Genomic DNA, 18,095 nt, shown 5'->3' with positions numbered 1-18,095 from the left:
CGGGGGCGGGGGAAGGACACCCAAGCGCCTGCCTATGCGGGGTGAAGATTTTCCTGATGACAACGATACTAACAGTGACCCCAGGACACCGCCTCCCCTGTCCCCAAGGGCCACGGTCACCCGGCGCCCAGCACACAACGGTCACTCGCTGAAATCTGGATGGAGGACCGACGGAACGATCAATGGTCTTTCCACGCGTACTTCCACAGGCTCTCCCTGAAGCACCTGCTTAGAGTGGCGGCTCCAGAGGAAAAGGATTCCTTTACCAACGACTCGCAGCCGGACCCCGAGGCCCAGACCAGCCCACCCAGCCCCCGCTGTGTGCCCAGAGCCAGCAGGACAGGAGGGCCCTGGGGTGGGGAGGGTGCGGCCCTGCCTCACACAGCACAGCAGCCCCGGGGCAGTGGGCTGTCAGGACCTGGCAGGGGACAGGAAGCACGTGTGCAGGCGACTTGCTACACGACTTAGGGTGACCTCCCGCCCTCGGGCCCCATGCCCAGCCCCCGAGCCCGCGGGCCGGATTTCCGCCCTGTGCGGTTGTCATCTCCCCCTCACGGCTCCCTGAGGCCGACAGGAAAGTGTCATCCCATTTAACAGATGCAGAGACTGACTCAGAAAGATCAGCGCCCATGGGGTCCTGGGGGTTCGGCATCCTCACGCTCGGCCCAGCGGGGTACCCCGCCTGCCACTCCCCGAGGGCCACCCATCTCTGGTTCGGGCAACCCTGGTGAGCCTCAAACTCTGCGTGCGTGTGCAGTATCGCTGGGTGGAGGCTGGCTGGCAGCGCGCCGGGCCTGCTGGCAGGGACCAGCTGCCGGCGTGGGCTGGGGGTTCTGCCGCCGTGGCTGCCACTGTGATACAGTCAGAGAGGGGCTGGGGACCCAGAATCCTCAGGTTCATTTCAGCCCCAGAGCCACGTCCTGGATGAGTAACTGTAGCCCCCGCTGAATCTGCTTCCCACCCCCTGAAAAATAGGGACGAAGAGGACCCGAAGTTCTTGGAAGAAGTAAAGACACATTCTCACCTGTCCCAGGAAGTGCGGGCTCCATCCCCCCCACCCCGAGATAATGGGTTCAGGAAACACAGCCCTTTGGCTCCCACAACTGGCACCAGCGGCTTCCCCATCTCAGTCTCAGCTCCCTCGGAGGCAGGCATGACGAGCTTCCGTGACGGATGCCGTGGGTTAAGCAGAGTCCACCCCAAACCTCCGCAGCTCACCCTGTTTGGAAGTTGGGTGTTGACGGATGTGGTCAATCCGTTGAGGTCACACGGCACTGGGGGGCTCTAAGTCTAGTGATTGGAGTCCTTAGAAGAAAAGCCACAGACCCAGAGGGAAGGCAGCCGTGTGAAGACAAAAGCAGGGGCCTGATGATGCAGCCACAACCCAGGGGCAGCTGGAGCCTCAGGAGCTGCCTGAGAGGCAGGGAGGGTCCCCCCCACCGGGGGGAGCACAGCCCCGCACACCTTGATTTCAGACTCCAGCCCCCAGACGGTGAGGGGGGAAAGTTCTGTCGCTTTAGTCTGCCCTGTGTGCGGTGAGCGCTCTGCTCCAGTGGCCCCGGGACCCTCGACGGCAGACAGGAGAGTCAAGGCTCAGGGGAGGGAAGGGGCCGGCGAAGTCCCCGTGCTCGGAAGGGCCCCGGCCTGTTTCTGCGCGGCGCCGCCCTCCCCACGTCCGCTCCATCCAGAACGCGTCCCATCCCACCGAAAGGCTTGCCGATCATCACGAGGAAAGATGTGCACATGTCCCCACTTCCGCCGCATCCAAATGAGTGTCATCACAGGAAAGAAGTCCAGATAAAAATACCCAGAGCCAGGCTGCGCTGGGAGATACTCGGCACATCCCAGAGGCAGCCTGCAGCGCCTGCACCCGAGCCAGGCTGCCGCCCTCCTTCAGGCCGGGGCCGCGGTCCCTGCTGCCGGCCAGCAAGGTCCCCGCTCCAGGCACCCCGTGCACCTTCTTCATCAACCAGACAAAGCAGAAGAGACGGAAACACAGCCTTGGAAAAGCGGGTCCGTCACCAAAGAGAGGCGGCGGGGGGGGGGCATAAATTACTGTGCCGGAGTCCAGCTGCTCCAGAATGTAATAAACGCGTTGCTAAGATACAAGTGCCAAAGAAGTTCATTAAAGGACACTTTAAACCGAGCTGCCAGACTCTTCTCCCTCGAAAGGCTGCGTATTTGGTGTCATCCCTTGTGTTTATAATTAGATCCACAATATGAGAGCTCGGCCCCCATTCAAGCCCACTCAGCAGAACTCGTTAATAAACTAACTTCAACAGGCACCGGCTTCCGCTGGGGCAGGGGCAGGGGCTGGGGCCTGTTTTATTTACAGAAATACATCCCCGCTCCGCTTACTACTCTCAGCGAGAAGCGAAGGCTCCTCAAGAACCTCAACGGCCCTCCAGCCCAGCAGCGACTGTCCTCCCCTGACAGGAGCTGGGGGCTTTGGGACGGGGGCTCGCTGGGCCTCACACCCCTCGACCCGACCCTGGTTTGCCCCGTAGCTCTGAACATCGGCCCCACGGAGGGACATGGAGGTGAAGGAGGCAGGCAGTTACCTGCTCAGGACCTGCCGTGATGGGGCCAGAGGGAGGTTCAGGCCCCTCTGGGGAGGTCAGGCTGGGTCCGAACAAGGGAGGAGGGGCCAGGTGTCCGGGGCCTGGGGAGGGACTCAGAAGGGCGCACAGGAGGCAGGTTTGGTGTGGCCGGCGGGAGTGTCCTTCGGGCCAAAGCATTTAGAAAAGGCCTTAACGGAGCTCCCATCGTGGTGCAGCAGAAACACATCTGAGTAGGATCCACGAGGACGCAGGTTCGATCCCTGGCCTTGTTCACTGGGTTAAGGATCCGGCGTTGCCGTGAGCTGTGGCGTAGGTCTCAGACACAGCCCGGATCCTGCGTTGCTGTGGCTGTGGCGTAGGCCGGCAGTTACAGCTCCAATTTGACCCCTAGCCTGGGAACCTCCATATGCCGAGGGTGCAGCCCTAAGAAGCCAAAAAAAAAAAAAAAGAAAGGAAGGAAGGGAGGGAAAGAGGGAGAGAAAGAAAGAAAGAAAAGAAGGAAGGAAGGAAGAAGGAAAGAAAGAGGGAAGGCAAGGCCTTCAGGGAGCACCTACATCAAATCGCAGATTTCACGTGAGCGCGGGGCTCTGGCTTCCCCTGGAAAAAACTCAAAAAGCAGGCTGCCCACGGGCCACACCACGTGATGACAGGGCTGCTGCTGGGCCTCGCTGCCCCCCGCCTCCCCACAGAGCACGTCTGCCCAGCGCCCGCCCAGGCTGCCCGCCGCCTGCCCGCAGTGTCGGGGATCCCGCTGTTGTCAGGGCATCACAGGTTGTGACTGGGCAGAGATGGAACCCTGAGAACCTGGGCTTTTGGGAACTCAGCACAGGGACAGCCCACCTGGGCCCCCTCCAGCTGCTGTCGGGACTTCCGCTTTGCTGCTCAAGTGCTGATTGGACCAAAGAAGGTCTCAGAACGACCGGTTGGCCCCCCAGGGAGGTGCCTGTGTAAGGGAAGTCCTCCAGCCTCAGAGCCAAAGCTGGCCTTCTGCGGTCAAGTGCTTTACCATTGAGCGATACCCCCACTGACACTGGCCTTCCAGTAACTTCCAGCTTCTAGTCCAAACCCTGCCTGATGAAAGGGCCACCTTCTCTTCTTCGCCGCGGCCAGTTGGCGACTGAAAGGCAGGGGACAGCCGTGCTGGGGAGGTCAGACCCCGCCTGAACCACCAGCTCCAGACTCCCTCAGACTCACCTGTCACTCACGATCCTGGCCACGCCGGCCTCCACTGGAAACGCCAGGCAGGTCCTGTCTCCCGGACCCCTGCCTAGGACACTCGTCCTGCAGAATGCCCTCTTCACTTCTCCAGCTGCTCTGCAGGCCTGGCTCTGACGCCTGAGGCCACCCCATTTCAAGGAGCCACCTGCCTCCCCTCGCCGCCCCCTGCTCCCCCACACACTCTACTCTTGGCTGAAACACTCGGCCCCTTCCCTCCTATTCATTTATGATGTGTCTTGCCTATTACCTGCCTCGGCCCCTGAGCCTGAGCACATCTCGAAGGCCTCTTCTGTCCACTGCTGTGTCCCCAGCGCCTGGCACAGAGTGGGAGCCCAGCAGGCGTGTGTCCCATCTCCGTAACCAGCGGTGGCTGCTGCCGCCCTCCCTGCCCCCCAACCCCGAGCACTGCCTTCTGCACATGTTGGTGGGTACACCCCGGACAAGACCCAGACATGGACAGCTCTGCCACCCTGACTGCCCCTCCCTGGCACCCCCGGCCCAGCTCCTGCTCTAAGACCCCAGCCAGGTGGTCCCCGAGATCCGCCCATTCCCAGCACCAGCAGCTGTGACCTCGCCCAGGGCCCCTCTGACCTCTGTCCCCAACGACAGGCTAAGTGTCTGTCACCTCTCCTGTCCAGTCAGGACGAGCCCTTGGAAGGACTTTCTTGAGTCCGTGTCCCCTCGGCAGTGACAACCAGGAGAAGGAGCTTGGTGATGTCAGCAAAGAAAAGTGACACTCAGTGGGGCCGTCACACTCCAGCTTGAGACATCAGCCCGGCTGGGCTGCACTCATCTCCACCGAGCTGCATTAATCACAGAGCAGATTCGGTCCCACTGATTGTAGGAAATGCTGCTTGTCGCTTGGTAACCTGCAGCTCACATTAAATTCTGGATCACAGTCTCCAATATGTATACATTTTTAATTGCATTTTCAAGTTCATTTACATGTGCAGATTGGCTTTCCGCCTGAGTGACACCAAAGAGAAACATATCTCCTCCCCTATCCCCCCCCTCGTTCTCTTTCCTGGGGCAAAAGCTTCTCCCCAAATTGATGAGAGCATCGCCCACGTGGGAGCCTGCTGGAATCCCCCACAGAGGCCAAGAGACCCTCACCTGCTATTTCAGGTAACTTCCTGCTGCCTCCCCCCAAGAGATCAAAAGGCAGCGATTATTTCCCCTAAAGATAATCCCCCCCACCCCCCGCCCCCTGCAAACTACTATCTTTTATCACCTTTGCTATTTTGGAAGGTGACTTGGCGAAATCTGACAAACACTTTCTGGTTTGTGGCTGTGTAGGTCGTGGCCTCTGCCAGACACACGTCCACGATGGACCTCTGTCCCCAAGTGCAGCCCTGCAGGCACTCATGTTTCTGGACTGAACCAGCGTGGCGCGCACCGGCCAATCTCTGGTGGGAAGTCTCGTAGGACAGACGGACGGTCCCGGGAGGCGCTGCGCCCTTCCTCCCAGGGCCGCCTCCCCCCTTGGGCGCATCGCAAGCTGGGGCTCTCAAAGTTGACCGCCTTCTGGAAGCCTCCAGGGTGGTGGCCCCAGCGACCCTGCCATCCCCACGAGGACCCGTGTGAGGGACCCAGCCTGCCTCCCCCAGGGGGCAAGTCGCTTCTGAAAGAAAACAGCATGAGCAGAATGGAGTGGCTTGACCCAAACGACATGCTTCCTGGGCAGCTGCACTGTGGTCCGGAGACTGGAGCCTGGGGCCCGGGGCGCCTTCACCACCCCCATGAGGGCTGTCGCTCCAGCGAAGGAGGGGCTTGGGGTGGCCCCTGGTCACGTGTATCTCTGCTGGACGCCCTCTGCCGAGTCTGCGGGACCTGGGCCCTCAACTTCCACCGAATGCCAAGGTTAGGGCCCAATCCCAACTGGGGACACACCAGTCCGGGGAGACAGCAAGCAGCCCGGGGGCTTCGGTCCCGACAAGAGCCACGGTCACCTGTCTGTCCACCTCTCCACCGCTGTCGTGTCTCGGGGGCACCGCCAGGCCCCTGCTTCTCGCATGACTGTTAAAAAGCTACACCGGGAAGGGCTCCCTCTCACCCGGCTGCCCGCCGCGGGCCGGAAATGGCACCCGGCACGTGGGACAGGCACCCGCACTGGTCCTCAGGACAGCCCGGCCTGCAAGCCGCGCCGTCCCCACTTTGCCACAGGAACCCCAACAACTGCCCTCCCTGGCTTACTCGTGGGGCTGCGGAGCCACTCAACCCCGAGTGAAAAAAAGGAAAAATCCCCCCACGGGTGCCCTTTCTGCTGCGCTTTAACAAGACCAACACAGGGACCGAGCGAAAAATAAAAATAAAAACGAAAAAAGCAAAGCGCGGCCCGCTTGAGACCGCAGGGGATGCCCGCTGGTGGCGGTCAGAGGTCACCACCAGAACGAAGCTCCATCAGCCATTTCTCACCACACTTAAGTCGCGAACAAATAAACATCTTAAGGAAGCACGTCTGTTCCTTTGGAGAACAGAGGCCATTTCAAAACGAGGAGATGCCTCCACCTTAACGTATAAAACCCCAGTGACAAGGAGAACAGAGGTGCTCAGGCCACTGCGGGAATGACAGAGCAGAGGGTGGGGGGCTTTCGCCCGGGGGTCCGTCCAGACCACCTGCTGCTGGCTCGTTCTATGCCACAGAGATTGCCCTCCCCACTGCCTGCCCCATGCTCCCCACCCTGGTGCCAGGGGCAGAGACCGGACACAGACCGAGCCCCGCCCCTGCCCCAAGTTCCATGACCTTCTGCTTCACCATAAAATCCCCACTCGTCATCACAAACAGCACCGAACTTGCTGGTGCTTCTCTCTGACATCCTAACTCCATTTCCTTTCATCAGAACACGTGCCCTGGAGTCACAGGACACACCCGACTTTTCACATTCAGCCGAGCTGTCCTGTTCCCCCACATGCTGCGATCGTGAAGCCACAACGGCCCAGAACTGGACCACGGCTCCCTCGCCACTTGCCAGCTGAGTGACGTCAACAAGCCGCTCTAGCTCTCGGGGCTTCAGCCGCCTCCCAGCTAGGATGAGGGTTAAGAGCAGGCCGTGCACAAAGGGCTGTGTGCACAGTGACTGAGGCAGCAGTGGGGGCACCCAGGGTGTCATCCGATGGGACAGCTGACTCGTGAGGCTCAGATCCCACTTGTTGAGAACTTATCCGGCTCAGAGCGCCACGTGTCGTGTCAGGGAATCCTCCCTACACGCCAGCACTCAGCTCTCTGATGGGCGATGCCTGGCCTGCTAGTCCCGCTTCACAGCCCTCAAAGCACAGAGCTGGGGTCACACGTCCAGCCTGTCCAGCTGTAAGGCCAGGCGGTGCTTAACCTCTTCCACGCTTCTCAGAGTCAGAGTTAAAAGCCTTCTTAGGGGGACTCTTCCTCCAGGAAAATCCAAGAGTCCTATTTCCTCAAAAGCTGGAAGTTCCAAAGAGCGTGGGGTAAAACGACCCGTGATTTCATCCTTCCCCTGAAGTCAGGGACAAGGGACTTAGAGAATGAGCCAACACGCGCAAAGGGGCCTCCTTAAGCCCCCCATGTGTGACCAGAGTGTACCCAAGATGCTGCCCGCGGGAAGGACCCCCACCACCGGCTCAGACCCCACAGTGGGCTCCGTGGTGGACCAGGCAGCGCCACGCTGAGCACCGGCTCGCACGAGCGGAGTGACAACGGCAGTGCGCCCATGACTGGGTTTCTGAACAGACAAAGGCGTTGGAGGAAAAACTTGCTAAATCACAGGGCTAATCACCAGCCAGCCGCTCTAATGAGGCGGCATGGGATTACCAAAGTTATTATCAGAGTCATCTCACTGAAAAAATTCAAAGTTAATTGAAATCAATTGTACAGTTCCGACAGCAGGTGTTTTAAGAGGCTAACATATCAAAGCCAACTCCGTGGACCGGCAGAGGGGACAGCAGTCATCAACCTCGACCAAGAAGGACAAGTAACAGGACAAAAGCTCCAGCCTCCCCGGTGCCACGAAGGCCTTTCCTGGGGTCACCCACGTGGCCAGTGCAATTCTACTCAAATCACCCCTTTAGCCCATTGGCAGTTCGATGCACTGTCACCCATCACCTGATTTCACCTCTAAAACCCAGGAAGGTGGTTTTTACTATGATGCCCAGATGGGAAACTGCTCGAGGAAGCAAAAGGACCTGTCCCAGGCGAGCCAGATGGAGGCGGAACAGGGATGGGAAGCCTGGTGTCGTGACCTCAGGGCCTCTGTCCTCCCGGGTACCCCAAGTTACAGTCTAGAGACCAAAGGCTGAACCAGAGGGCACCCCCTCAGTGGTCCCAAGCTGTCTAACTGGGGACGCTGCCCCTCTCTGCCCTGTCCCACTGGGAAGGTGCACCTGGCCTGGCCTGAGCCACACGTCACGAGATTATCTCAACAATCCAACAAAAAGACGTGCATCTCACTGAGGCCCGTGGGCGGACTGGGCAACGGGGCCCTGCTGTACAGCACAGGGGACTCTACCCAGGGGTCCGGGACGGTCCATGAGGGAAAAGAATCTGAAAGAGAACGGACGTGTGTACACGTATAACTGAATCACTCTGCTGTACCGCAGAAATTCACCACAACGCTGTAAAGGAGCTATACTTCCACTAAACCTTAAAAAACGAAAAGAGACGTGCATCAAAGAGGCATTGGGGAGTTCCCTGGTGGCTCAGTGGGTTATGGAGCCAGCATTGTCACTGCTGGGGCTCAGGTCCCTGTTATGGTGCCGGATCAATCCCTGGCCCGAGAACTTAAGCATGCCATGGATGTGTGTTTCCAGTGTTGGGACAGACCCACTGGAGAACCTCAGGGCCGCAGACAGCCAGGGCACAGGGCCTGCAACCTGCCTCTCTGCTTCTCCACAATGCAGACAGATGTCACCTCCTCAGTGACCCACTGCCTCATCACAGCAAGCACCCCATCCCTGCCCGGCTGAGCCCCAGGTAACCCTCCACGCAGGCGCCTGGCTGGACAGGTAACCATGAACATACCTGCCTCCCCGACTACAGGAGAAACTTGCTGCCAGCACAGCCAGTGAAGCCTTAGTGTAAAATCTTGGATGAGAGCTGTCGCTATTACTAAAAATAGCACATCACCCACCATCAAAGCCACCCCCACACCAGGCGGGAGCTCATTACATGTTTGTGGAATTGAACCGAGTTGTTCCCAAGAGATGTCCAGACAAATGTCAAGTGCAAAAAACAAGTTTAGGAAGCGCGTGCTCATGAGTAACCCACTAAGCGTGTTTATCTGTGTTACAAACGTGTGTACATGCACAGAACATGTCCACAAACACACCCGAGAACCAGCACGGCTCTCGTCCGCACAGTAGGAGGGGCAACGGCGGGGTCATGTTTTACGACTCACGTTTGTGCTGTGAATTTTCTCCCCAACAACCAGATGTTGCTTTTACAGCAGAAACTTTGCGAGAAGTTGACTTCTTCCTCCTCTCCGAAATGTTACAGAAACAGGAAGAAAAGCAACTGCTGCCTTCCGCAGTTTTATTTTTGTTTGTTTGTTTCTTGGTTTTTGTTGTTGTTGTTGTTTTCAGGGCCAAAACCTGCAGCATATGGAAGTTCCCAGGCTGGAGGTTGAATCAGAGCCGTAGCTGCCAGCCTACACCACAGCCACAGCAACACGGGATCCGAGCCACATCTGCGACCTACACCACAGCTCACGGAAATGCCAGATCCTTAACCCCCTGAGGCGGCCAGGGATCGAACCTGCATCCTCATGGTTCCTAGTTGTGCTCATTATCGTGTTAAGATTTTACTTCCATAGGAGAAGGGTCATTATTTTTTTGTCTTCAACAAATCCTGTCTCTGGTTTTAGTAACATAATCCTGGACAAATTATCAACGCACTTTATATACACACGGCACAGACTCTGTGCATATATACTGGCATCTTTCAATGTACGGGAGACCCTTGAACAACACGGGTTCGAACCATGCAGGTCCACTTCCACACAGATTTTTGCACTAGTAAATACTGCACTACTGCAGGGTCTGTGGTTGGACGAATCCCCAGGTAAGAGGACCTGCCTTACACGGAGAATCAGAGAATCGCCTAGAAGTTACACACTGAGGGTCACCATCTCCAACCCCCACGTTGTTCAAGGGTCTTCTGTACTTGCTATTTGTTATTACACACTTTACAACTAGTCTAAATCAAATCAGTAATGGAAACCTAGCCAATACATGGAAATACGTGTTAAGTACACACACACTTTTTTTCTTTTTCTGCTTTCTTTTGGCTGTGCTCACGGCATGCAGAAGTTCCCGGGTCAGGGATCAAACCCACACCACAGCAGTGACCACGCCCAGGTCAGGGATCAAACCTGCACCACAGCAGTGACCACACCAGGTCCTTAACCCACCGAGCCACCAGGGAACTCCTACTTTTTTTCCTCTTAAACCAACCCAGCAGAATTGCCCACCGAACCACTTTCAAGGAGCTTCCAGAAGTGTTCCCCCACCAAATTCTCGGTCCTGAGAAGCCCTGGTGAAGTCAGGAGGAGGGTCAGCTCATAGCCACTGACCCCTCAGCCTGCAAAGTACCCGTCACCTAGCAGCCCCCTCTCCTGCGTCATGTTCAGATGCCATCGTCGCTGTAAGAGTCTTCCCAGGCAGGTGACAGATCAAGGTGCTCACACGGCCAGGCCAGGCAGGGAATGAGTTCAAGCCTCCTTCCCTCTCTCCCCTTCTAATCTCAGCACCAAAGCCCTGAAAGCCCCAGGCCTCTCCCAGCCCCAGCACAAATCCAGGCTCTGCGCCGGTGTTAGATGCCCCCCTTGCCCGGCAATCTCTGCTGTCTGTCTGTCTCTCTTATGGTTTAACTGCCAGAAATTCACCAGCAGGTTCTCTCAGGCCATTAGCCCCGAGCTCGGCCACCAGCATCTCCAGCCCACACCCCCAGGCGTCCTCAGGACCCCCCCCCCACCCGTCTCCCCCAGGAAGCTGTCTTCTGTCTCCGGAGACCCACACACACAGCATGGTTCCCACAGAACCTTTCTGGAGTTTCCTTGACACGTGGCTGTTAAACCGCACTCCGTCGTGTGGCTTCCAAAAACAGGGAGCTGCCGGTCTTACTCACCTCTGTGTCCGCTCATTCCAAACACGACCGAAAAAAACTGTTCACGGCAGGCCCACGACAAGGACCACTACGAGGGGCTCCTCTAGGGCCCCGCTGCACGTCCCTGCCGGTCTGCACACCCACCTTCTCCCGGGCATCTGCTCCTTCAGGAAATACGCAGCCAGCCCCTCTAAGGCACTGCTCTGGGACCTGTAAGCTCCCTTAGAGCCTGGCCCAAACGACGGACGGTGTTGAAAAGATGGGAACGGATGACCGTCAGCAGAGTCTCCAGAGCAGGAAAATGCTCGCGGGCGGTACCCGAGGCCAGGAGCCGCGCTGTCTGGGGGCAGGGGGCAGGGGGAGGCACCCCTCGCAGAGGCCGAGCCCTGGGGAGGGTGGGGGGCAGGGCCATCCCTGCAGAGAGCAGAGGGAAACCCCTGGAATGGCTCCAGCAAGGGAGCATCGTGATCTTGTTCCAGTTTAAAGACGCTTCCTCCGGTGGAGAAAGAACCAGAGGGGGCGAGAGCCAAGAGCCGGAAACGACCCAAACGCCCATCAGCTGGTGAACGGACACAAAGTGCGGTCTGCCACACGACGGAACAGAATTCACACCCAAGAAGGTGTGACACTTGGCTGAGCTTAGAAGCGGTGCGCTCGGTGGAAGAAACCCAGTATCTACGAGCCCAGATTGGACCATTCTGTTCATGAGAAAGTCCAGACTGGGTAACTCCACAGAGGCGGAAGGTAGATTAGTGGTTGTTTAAGACTGGGGGTGGGGGTGGGGACGGGGGGCTGATACCCAAAAGATAATGAAAATGTTCTAGAATCGATGGCAGTGACCAGTTGCAAATACCTGTGAACATACCAAAAATACTTGACTGTACACTTTCAACGGGTGAATTATGCAATCCATGAATTATATTCCAATAAAGCTTTCTGAGTGGAGCTTTAGGTGAGGAGGCTGTACTCTTCCAGCCAAGGGATGATGGGGAAGGGACCAGAGTGGTGGGCAGATGGAGGGCAAGAGGGGCCCCGGAAGACGGCTCAGAGAAAAGTGTGGGTCCAGGAGACTCTGGCCGTGGGAGGCGGAGTGGGAGGTCAAGGCCGAGCAGGTGGCAACAGGGCAAAGCCAGGCCTGGGCACCTGCTCTCTCGAGCCCACACTCTTTTCCAGAACATGAGACATGAAGCTCTGAGCAGCAGCATGAGTGATCTTTTCCATGGAATGCTGCTGTTTTAAGGATGAGATTTTGTGAACACCAGGTCAGGAAGGTTAAAAGTTAGCCTCCGGGATGAGAGCGGACTTGGGGGGAGGGCTTGGCAAATGGCGCATCCTTTTACTGAGGGACTGAAAACAAGTGGGCAGCTTTCAGAGTAACTCCACCCCGCAGCTGCCTTCGGTGGATGCTTCTGGTGGAGTCCCTCTGGCGTCCGATGCTGCTAGTGAATCACAGTCAAGACGTGATTCAGTGCCTGGGTGAACGCCACATACATAATACCTTCAAGAAGACATATTTTTATTGCTGCACTTGAGGACGCTCCCTCGGAATCCAGAGTCCATCAAATGGACAGATCGAGCCGCACGCAAGGCCCTGAGTTCAGTGTGTGTGTGTGTGTGTGTGTGTGTGTGTGTGTGTGCGCGCGCGTGTGTCTCTGCCACACTGGTACAGACTGCGTTCATACAGAAGGCTCTTCTCACTCCATGGGGAAGCTGAACTTGCATGAAGTTCAGGTCTGAAGATGCCCCTTCACATGGCAGCTGAACGCTGTGCTGAGAACTCCAAAGACAGAGGGGAGGAAAAAAAAAAAAAAAAAAAAAAAACAAACCCGGTATTCCGGTATTTATGATGTGGGGCTGTTATTTACACGGAAGTTCTTGTTGCTTGACAATTTAGATAAAAATGTTACTGCCTCTCTGCATGTGCTGCAAATTCACAGCGTAAAACCACTGGAGCAACTAATGGAGTCTTCACACATCATATCTTGTTAAAGACGAAGGGTCCAGCCTCCACCAGATTCACACCCCAGGGGTGGGGGGGGGGTGCCACACGGGAATGCGGTCTGGCCACGGAGGGCTGGGCCACGGCCGGGCGCTGACCAGCTGCCCCTTATCTCCCTTTCTCTTTTTTGTTTTTAAGGAAAAAAACATGAACTCTGTTTTCTAATAGCCAGGTCCCACGGAAACTGGTTCCCTAGTTTATCCTCTGGAGATGCTGGACGCTTACACAGGATCCGGATCTCTGTACTTTGGACCAACAAACAACCTCTCTACTTCCAGGAATCCTTGATAAACATCTTCAAGCACTCGTCCATGTTTCCAGAAGTAACGGAAAAAAAATCCCAGTGCCAAGGGCGTGCATGGGAACTCGATGGCGGGCACCAAAGATATTACTCCCTGCTATTGTATTTCTAACAAATGCGGACGATGGGGTCCTCCGACTACTTTACCACCGAGCTCATCACCCACCCGCGTTGGCACTTCTCAGTGACACTTAACCCTTATGTCCCATATTCCGAGCAGGAGCAGCACAAAAACACATCCCCGGAGGTGAAGATGGCGTGTTCCTTCCCAAGCGAACCTCTAAAGGGACACTACCCTTATGTTTACGGGGCGTGAAAAACAAACTCCGGAATCCTGGCTTTTTTCATCCTTGATCCCGCCTTTCAGCTCCTCCTGGGCAGGTGCAGGGGTGACCAAGACGAGCCCACCGCTCCCCTTCAAGACCCTGGGTGCAGCCCGGAACCACCTCCAGAAGCTCATTCCCTGACCTCCCTCCAGCCACGCTGCCAACCACCACCAAACTCGCCCGAGGAGAGGGAAACGAGTGAATGTGAACTCTCCCCAACTCATTTCATAGGTGACCTCGGAAAGATTTCTCGGCGGAGCTTGGGAGAGACGAGGCAGCTTTATTAGCATGCTGCACCACGGCCCCAGCCCCTCCCTCTCTCTTTTATGAGCCCTTTGCTACATAAAATGCCACAAAGAGAAAAGGAAAAACAACACACTTGCAGTTACCAACACAAGTGCCAATGGCCAGGACAAGCCCTGGCTGCTTCCCAAATGGTATTTTCAGCCACTTCAAAGAGAATTGTTTTTAAAAAGCCAGAGAACAAAAGTTTTTGTGGCTTTCTTTCTCTCTTTTTCAACACACACTCCGACACACAAAAAGATGGAGGTACAGTCCGTTCTCGGGCCTCCTTCCCCGAGTTCAAATTTAAAGGCAAAGGCAGCCTGGAGCAGGACAGTTCCTTCCCCAAGCGCCACCACAACCTTCAAACACGATCTTCAAATGTTTCTCTCCTCAGCCTCATCTAAATTCAGGCATGACAGATAATAAATAGCTACTCATTTACTATCATCATAAAAATTTAAACAGCCTTGAAATAGTTGCCACAATACAGACATGATCAAACCTAAGCTCCGAAAAGCCACTCCAAATAGTAAAACTATTGCGATGTAGAAGCACACATAAAGAGACATTGTTGCAATAAAAGCTGCGGGATTATTGGATTTTCTCGCTCTCCGTTTTAAATCTTCTACTCGGAGCATAAGAGTCAACAACTTGCTATTTTACCCAGTGAAAAGGGGGCTTAGTAACCCTCAGCTATCACACGGTATCAGATTCGATGGAGGATTTTTTTTTTTTTTAAGAAAGTATCTGATTTGATTCTACACAGTGATTAAACATCTTTGTGCTCCGCGGAGAAGGGTCTTCCAACCCCTCCCCCTCCAAAAATGGCATCAAAGCAATCAAAATGCTAATGCGGGGCCCGGGTCCCCTCCCCCCGCGAACTCCCCGACTTCGCCGGGGCCGAGAGCCGGGCCCCCCTCCGGCGGGAATGGAAGCTTCCACTCCTGGCCGGGGGCGCGGGGCGGGCGGGCGCGCGCGGCCGGGAAGGGGGCCGCGGCACCGCCAGAAAGGGGTTAACGCGTTCGTCCCGACCCTCGGGTCCCGCCCGGCGCCCCCGACCAGGCGCCGACCCGCGGGAACAGCCATCTTTCTTTCCGCCACCCCCGGCCCCCGCCTCTCCCGCACGCCCCCTCCCACCACTTCTCAACTTTAAAGACTCGAAATGAACACCCGGCCTCCGAGTTCTCCCCCTCCAGACTCCTCCACGTCTCCCCGCCAACCGACGAGCCCTCTGGGGAGGGGGGGGCTTCCGATCGGGCAGACCCGGCCGGGACTTGGGGGAAGAAGGGGACCCGCTCGGCGGCCGAGTCGGGGAGGCGGAGGGGGGGGGCGCTGTCCAAGTTTGGTGCCGACGGCGGCGACCGGCATTCCGAAGGAAGCGCGATCGATGGCTCGGGGGCGCGGCGGGGCGGGGGCGGGCCCGCGGGCGGGCAGAGGGAGGGGAGGGGGCAGCGGGGCGGGCACCCCCGCCCCGCCCCCCTCGGAGCCCCGAGGCCGCCATTGGCTGCGCCGCTCAAAGTTCTCGGCTCGGGGAAGGGGCGGGAGCGAGTGTGCGGGGAGGGAGCGCGGGGGGAGGGGGAGGGGGAGGGGCGCGAGCGGCCGGGAGGGAGGGAGGGAGGGAGGGGGCGGGGGCGCGCGGCCGGCCGCGTTCCGGCGGCGGCATCTGTTCGTGGTGCTGAAACCCCTACCGCTGAGCTCAGCGCAACTAAGTCACAATGGACAACTTTTCCTCGCCGAGGGGCCGGAAGGGGGGTCGGTGGCCCCCCACCGCGAGGAGCTTCTCGCGGGTCCCAAGCTACACCTGATGCCCACGACCAAAGTTGGAGCAGAACTGGGGAGTCCTGGGGGGCGCCTTTCTTTTGTTCCCCGGGAGCGGGCGTCAGGTTCCAAGAATAAAAGTGATGCTGGAGAAGTGGAGGGGAGGGGGGGCCCAGAGGGACGCTGCTTTAAATAAGATTTGCAAGGGAACCAAGAAATCGCTTCCAAGTACTTCGGTGTCCAGGCCCGAATGGCCGCCCCCTCTCCCCCCACCCGCCCTCACACCAGCGTGAAGCGGGGGACACGGAGCCGGGAGAAACTGCCACATTCCAAAAACATGTCCACCAGCTCAAAATGGACGCCGGGCTGCTCGCCGCCTTTTAAGTGCAGCGTCTCTCTTTCGGCCACTGCGGGAGCTGCGCTCTGCCCACTCGGCCGCCCATAACCCGGCTCTTTCTTTCCAGAAAAGGGGGGCGAGTAACTTTGAGGACTGAAGAGACTCCTTTGGGAGTCTGAGCGCGCGGTGCCGAGGGCGGCACTTTTTAGGGTGCCGCCAAAGTGCCCGGCGACCCCTCCTCCCCGCCCCGAGCGGGGGGCGGGGGCCAAGCTCCAGCTCGCTTACTTGTTTGTCGCTGAGCGCGGCGATCCGCGGCTGCCTCTCGTGGAGCTGTTTCTTGAGGTCGCCGTTCTGCGGAAACACGGAGGAGCGGGCTCAGGCCGGCGCCCTGGGCGGGGGTGGGGTGGGGGTCAAGTGTTTCCGGACCCCCGCTCGGGCCGCCAGCCACGCGCCCCAAGTTCCCCGGGGCCGCGTCCCGCTCGCGCGGCGGCCGGGCAGTGCCGCGCGGGGCCGCTTACCTGTGGCTGCCGCCTCATCGGGGCAGCTCGCGGGGCGGGGAGGGGGCCGAGGCCACCCGGCGGCGCGCCCCGAGAGGTGCAAGTTTGCAGGCCGGGGTGTGTGTGCGAGTGAGTGTGAGTGTGTGCCGGGGGAGGGGGGAGGAACAAAGAGCCAAGTAAACACGGCGAGTCCGTGTCGAGCAAAGCTCATAAATATTCAAGTCGCGTCCTAATCTCCCCAACACACACACGCGCGCACGCCGCAATACCGCTCGGGCTTCGGCCGCCACGCCGCTGCTCGCCCGAGCAACAATCGCCAAAACTACTTCTGCAAACTGTGCAGGACTGCACGGGGCGGGTGGGGGCCGGAGGGGGTCGGCGCACGCACTCTCACACAAGCCCCGGGGAGGTTCACCGAGGGGGTCCCTCCCGGGACCTTCGTCCTGTAGACCGTGCTCGAGAAAGAGAAGACGCCGGGCTCGGGTCCCACCGGCCTCCGACCTCCCAAACCGGGCAGGACTGCACGGAAGAGGGGCAGAGGGGAGGTCCAGACCGGGTCCCGTGCAGGTACACACTCCCCTCGCCCCCAGGGCAGGCTCGAGGAGCGGACCCTCCAGCCCTGCAAACCCCGCGACAAGGAAGAGGACGCCGGCCTCCGGTGTCTGGAGCCCCGACCCCAGGCCCGCAGCCCCGGGTCGCCTACCTGGTGGCGCGCGAGTTCCACGGCGAGCGCCTCGGGCCGGCTTTGCAGCTCCATCCCGGCAACTTGGGCGGCACTTTACGCTCACTTTGGCCCCGGCTCCCGGGAAGTTGCGCGGCTCCGCCGGGGAGGGGGCGGACGGGGATGGACTGGGTCTCCGGGGAAGGGGGGGCGACACGAGCCCCCTCCCCCACGGCCGAAAGGGAAGGAGGGGTCTGGCAAGGGGGAAGAAAGGCGGCCGGGCGCCGCGGCGCCGAGCCCGCGGCCGCCCCAACTCCTCAGGCTGCCCGGCAAGTTGCGCCGGGTCCCCGGGCTGCCGGCGCGGCCCGGCGCATGGCCCCCAGGCGCCGGGAGCTCCGCGCAGCCCCGCGCGCGCCCGCCCCTCGGCCGCCGCCGCCCGCGCGAGCCACCAGCCGGCAGGGACTATATTTCCTCCGGCGCGCGCCTGGATCTCGCTGGGCCTCGGCAAAGTTGTGCCTCGGCACGATGCTAATTCGGCAGTGCCCGGATGGAGCGGGCCGGGGCGCGGGGGGCGGGGCCGGAGCCCGCCGCCCGCCCCGCTCCGCCCCGCCCCGCCCGCGCGTGCGCACTGCCGCTCCGCCGCGGCCAGGCGCCGCGAGCGCAGAACAAAAGTGGCGGCGCTCAGGGGCGCAAACTCGCCGGTCCGCGTCTTGGGGCGCCGGTCCCCGGGCCGCCCGTGCGGGGCGCCCTCCATCTTCTCCACCCCCGGCCCCGGCCCCGCCCCCTGCCAAATCAGGAAAACGGGACGCCCTGCCCGAGGCCGGGGTTGGAGATACTTGACACTGGGAGGGGAAATGTCCGCTTTTCCGTGTCTTTTCTCCTTTGGCTCTCGGGGATCCCTCTTCCCCTGCCTCCCTGCGCCTTCCTCTCCTTTAAATTGTCTCCCACCCCCTCCTGCCCTCGGTACACTAGCGCTGCGACTTGGGAGATTAAATTAGTCGTGTCACCAGATTCCTCCACTGCCTGATGGCCACCGTGTTGTTTAAACAGTGTGAAAACTGATCTCTTGACTGTCCCTTT

The 18,095-nt window shown here is 59.0% G+C and overlaps 1 protein-coding gene across 2 annotated transcripts in view; it reads right to left on the bottom strand.

Moving 5' to 3' along the window:
- PHF21B (PHD finger protein 21B) overlaps positions 1–17,548 on the bottom strand; it is a 96,151-nt gene extending 78,603 nt beyond the window's left edge. Inside the window, exons 1-2 of one of the 2 annotated variants that reach the window (XM_021091398.1) lie at positions 17,058–17,548; positions 16,143–16,208 (exon numbers count right to left, since the gene is read on the bottom strand). In XM_021091398.1, coding sequence (XP_020947057.1) covers positions 16,143–16,208; positions 17,058–17,111 — 120 coding nt within the window. In that variant the 5' untranslated portion in view covers positions 17,112–17,548. Of the gene's footprint in view, positions 1–16,142; positions 16,209–16,375; positions 16,622–17,057 lie in introns of those variants that run through there. The other variant, XM_021091399.1, reaches the window with a different exon arrangement.

Source organism: Sus scrofa, chromosome 5, assembly GCF_000003025.6.
Source record: "Sus scrofa isolate TJ Tabasco breed Duroc chromosome 5, Sscrofa11.1, whole genome shotgun sequence".
Taxonomy (NCBI): Eukaryota; Metazoa; Chordata; class Mammalia; order Artiodactyla; family Suidae; genus Sus; species Sus scrofa.
Note: the sequence above shows the minus strand (reverse complement) of the source record. Positions and strands in the feature narration are given on the sequence as shown.